Genomic DNA, 4,964 nt, shown 5'->3' on the forward strand with positions numbered 1-4,964 from the left:
TATTATCTCTATCAATATTCTTAAATATTAGTATTACTTCTCTGCTTCCTTTTCGTGACGACAGGATTATGGTTCTTGACGCGGGCCGGATACAGGAGCTGGACACACCGGACAAACTGCTGGCCAACACGGACTCTGTCTTCTACTCCATGGCAAAGGAGGCCAACCTGGTCTGACGTCACTGGGAAATCATCGGCTCTCGGCTGTCTCCGGGGGGTCTCGGGTCACCTCGGAAGACACCGGTTGGATGACCTAGTTAGATATCGCCTACTACTAGTTAGATATCGCCCGGGTGACTTTGTTAGACGCCTGCTGCCCTTTTGAGTATCGGTTGACCTCGTTATATATTGGTTGACCTTGTATGGTAGACATTGGTAGACCTTGTTAGATATCGCCCTGGTGACTTTGTTAGACACCTGCTGCCCTTTTGAGTATCTGTTGACCTCGTTGTATATTGGTTGACCTCGTTATATATTGGTTGACCTTGTTAAATATTGGTTGACCTTGTTAGGCATCATGTGACCTTGTTAGATATTGGGTGACCTTGTTAGATATTGGGTGGCCTTGTTAGATATTGGGTGGCCTTGTCAGATATTGGGTGACCTTGTTAGATATTGGTAGACCTTGTTAGATATTGGTAGACCTTGTTAGATATTGGTAGACCTTGTTAGATATTGGTAGACTTTGTTAGGCATCATGTGACCTTGTTATAGAAATCATGTGACCTCGCTAGACATCGTATGACTTCGCCAAATATCATATGACCTTGTTAGACATCGCCCGGGTGCCAATGTTAAGCATCAGTTGACATTGTTAAGAATCGGTTGACCTTGTTAAGCATCGGTTGACCTTGATAGACATCATGTGACCTCGCTTGTCATCGGATGACTTTGCTAGACATTGTATGAACTCACTTCACTACTTCACTATATTATTTCGTTGGAACTCACTAGACTTGATATGGCCTTGTTAAACATCTGGTTGCCTCGCTAGACATCGGTTGACTTTGAAAGACATCGTATGAACCAGGAAAACATTACGTGCCAATTTTGACGCACGTTGGAGACGTGATCATTTTTTTATGTTTGACTTTTGATAACTTGATAAGCCTACTACTAAATGGCGCTCATATGACCTTATGCAGTTGCGAACGCCGTAAAACCTTCTACTATAATAAAATAATAAGCCTACTAAAATATTTTATGTATGTCGTCGTGGAACTGCAATATGTGACGTGGTCTCCACGGGATGTGCGTAACTTCCCGATACTTTGGGAAGATGTTCGATACATTTACTTATCTTCTACAGACATTTTGGCAAATTTCTTAAATGACCAAAATTGTGTCGATAGTGCCGTAAAACATCTACCCAATCAATCAATCAAAAGCAACGTCCAGAGACTTGTACTTGGCTTCTAACTACGTGTTCCACAAAAACTGGGTAACTTTCAGAGGCATTACGTAACTTCCACAAACATCCCCACAGAAAATGGGTAATTTTTAGAAGAACTGGCTAGCCTCCGGAGTTCCATATTGCATCTATTTACTTAACTAAAATTTTGCTCATCCCAAAAGATCTCCCAAACTATTATAATACTATTTACTATTTGAAATTTTTTTGTGATACTATTTAGCTTTGTAGTCCATTTACCATGTTGTATTGGTGCAGGCAGAAATTATTAAACTTGATATAAAACATGTTCTCATTTAAGTTGTCTGTTTTTGTTTCTCCAAGACGCATGTGTTGGTTTAACATCCTTATCGCAACTCTGTTGCGTTATTTAAGGGGTAAAACTTTCGCATTTAACGTCCGTCTCCGATAGAAGAACCGAGCCAAGTGGGTTGAGAACCTTGAAAACTCCACAAAACGACTCGAGTTTAAGAACGACCAGTCTGGGATTCGGATCAAGATCATTCTGCCCCTTGGTCCAGCATGATAGCCACTGAACTAACGGAGATATCGCAAAAGCAGAAAAGTATTGTAGAGAATGGAGATTATTGAGTGCTTAGTGGAACAGGAATAATTATCGGTTCCAGGTGGGTGCCTGATGAAATTAAAAATATGCTGGTGAATTGTGTGTGATTAATGCATATTTCAAATGCATGTTTTTTTATGACCCCACCGACACAATTTAGATTATTTAGATAGCGGACGTCGACCCTGTATGTCAGGACCAACCCATGGTGCCCCCTTCATTTCTCTGCTCGAGTAATCTCATGAATCCTATAGTATCTTGGTGTTTCCCCGTCATACATCTATTCAGATCCCCCCCCCCCAAAAAAAAAGTTCTTTTTGGTCTGCCCCTGCTTCGTGTGCCTTCTATCTTTCAATAGAGAACAAAATGGCGACTCACTTGTAAAGACTTTGAACTTCTTTTTATATAACATGTAGAGATTTTCGGCGAAAAATGTCACCCTGCCCTTGAACAAAATGGAGGTGTATTTAATAATAATAAATAGCATTTATGTAGCGCATACCTCCGCTCAACAGCAAGCTCTATTCGCTTTACATTATATTATTACCCCAGCAGACCATAGAATACCCAGAAACATTCTCAGCATCCCGGGAAGCATACAGTGCAAGTAGCTGGTTAAGCGCTTAAACACTAACAAACTGACAAGATCTTTCGCTGTCCATATCTGCCTACCCATTACCACCCAAGTGAACTGAGGAAAATTCTTGTAAAATACCTTTCCCAAGGACACAACGTCGGGTCCCTGACGGGATTCAAACCCACGTCCTTACGGTTGCGAGTCCGGGAGCCTAACCATTAGGCGACCGACGCCACAATTGAGACAAGGTGTCCATCCTTTCACAATAGACAAAAACGTTACCGGCGTCTATGGTGTGATGTCATGGCGCTCACCGTCACTCGTAGAGGACACATGTTTGATTCTCGTATACAGAGGATTTGTTATCGCGTACCCAGGTCTTTCTACAGTGATATTATATTCCTCTCAGTCTCAGCCCGGGTCTTCCCGCTGTGGCTTTGTATTCCTCTCAGCCCGGGTCTCTCTGCAGTGACATAATATTCCTCTCAGCCCGGGTCTCTCTGCAGTGACATAATATTCCTCTCAGCCCGGGTCTTCCTGCTGTGGCATTGTATTCCTCTCAGCCCGGGTAGTAGGCCTTGACAGGCAGAGTCGAAACCCGCCTCATAAAATATTTAAATAAATAATGTCGGTGGCGCCGGCTTTCTAGCTGTCAGAATGCGTGGACTCGTAATCGTGAGGTTGGTAGTTTTGAGATTCGGGGCACAGACCCGGCGTTGTGTCCTTGGGTAAGGCACTTTACACGAACTTTTCTGGCTTCATCTAGATGGGAATGGATACCTTAGACAGCAAAAGATCTCGTCAGTATGTTAGTGTTCTAGCGCCTGTATAAGAGTTGCTTACAGTGTGTGCTTCCCATGAAATTAATATTGTTTTAGAATGACATCGTGTTTGCTAGACTAACAATTTTTCTAGACTAACAATGTATAACTTATGCAGTTGTGAGCGCCGTAAAACCCTGTACTAAACTAACAATGTATAATATTGTAAAGTGCATACCGTTTATCTATCATTATCCAAAACACAATTTTTTTTCAACTCAGGAAAGTCCAATAAAGCGAGACAAATCACCAACGATCAAACGGACAAGACCCTGTTCACACGAGTGGAAAATATGAGGCAAATAATAAATTATTATTATTATTATAGCGATGACGTGAGGACAAATCGATGATCAAACATGCACTGTGTTTCTCATTACCACTGTGGGTCGACTTATAATTACAATTTATTACAGACACCTGTCTGGAGTTTCCTAATTGTCGATTTATAAGCTATGATGTAAAAATAAAAATAATCAAATGTGGTAACGAGCACGCGGGGACAAAGCCAGACGAAACAAAGATTTGTGGTTTTTTTTAGTTTGACAAACGAAGGCATTTACCCGTCTTGACTGATGGTCGATAGTGTAGCTGCAATGGCTGGGGCATTTGGATCTTTATAATTGTGTGCCGGATGTCTGCTTTAAATGATGAAAATAATGGTTTTATAGACTTTCAGCTCTGACGTTCAGCATTACTAAAACCATCCAACTACGTTAATAGGGATAAATGGCCAGTCTTATCGAAAATAATTATGTAACTCATTTATCTTAACAAGTAACACACTCTTATCGAACAATTTTAATGATTTTTTAAAGGAATAGCTGTTATGATGTAGACGTATTGCATAATCAAACAGAAAGAACGATCTTAAATTATCGTTATTTTTTGTCTTTCATACGTCCTTTGTACTGAGTGTATAAATCAAGGTCTGTGCCTGAAATAGGGGAGGAGTCTGGCGCTAAAGTAACTGTGGTGTCGATGTCCCACACGTCTCTCCCACCCAGAATGTCGATTTCCCATACATGGGGAAAAAACTCAATTTACTCTCGCGATGACAACCAGAGCTTGCCACTGACAACACCATCACCTTCTGGTTCATATTATGCAAATATTGTAAGCGACCAACAGTGGTTCATTGTCCAAGTGGTCAACGTGGTGGTCATCTCTGGTCTCCTCAGTCTGTTCGGCGTGGCCTCCAACATCATCAACATTGTGGTGTTTGCCAAGCAAGGCTTTCAGGACAGCATGAACATCAGCCTCATGGGTGAGATGGCAATAATCACATCGACAGTCACTAACAAATAACCAAATCTTCAGTTTCTTCAAACGAATACGCATGTCATCAGTCCAGAAAAAGATATATAATCTACATTTCTGAGAAGGCAATAACCAAATCTACAGTTATTGACAAATAATGTATCTATCTAACAAGCCTGGAACCGAACATAACCTCATAAATAAGGTAGATGTAATATACTAAGCACATCTACAAAACTGTCAGGCTGTCTGTAAGCTGTGCTACTGGTCTAGGCCCAGAAATCTTTTACTTTCAGGAGAGGGATGGGGGAGTGAGAGGGGGGGGAGTGAG

At 41.4% G+C, this 4,964-nt stretch overlaps 1 protein-coding gene across 1 annotated transcript in view; it reads left to right on the plus strand.

Moving 5' to 3' along the window:
• Positions 1–1,701, plus strand: part of LOC106013450 (multidrug resistance-associated protein 1-like) — a 2,612-nt gene extending 911 nt beyond the window's left edge. Inside the window, exon 3 of the mRNA XM_035972927.1 lies at positions 65–1,701. Within this exon, the coding sequence (XP_035828820.1) occupies positions 65–176 (112 nt within the window). The 3' untranslated portion in view covers positions 177–1,701. The remainder of the gene's footprint in view (positions 1–64) is intronic.
• The last annotated feature ends 3,263 nt before the right edge of the window (positions 1,702–4,964 follow it).

This window comes from Aplysia californica, unplaced genomic scaffold (genome assembly GCF_000002075.1).
Source record: "Aplysia californica isolate F4 #8 unplaced genomic scaffold, AplCal3.0 scaffold00911, whole genome shotgun sequence".
Taxonomy (NCBI): Eukaryota; Metazoa; Mollusca; class Gastropoda; order Aplysiida; family Aplysiidae; genus Aplysia; species Aplysia californica.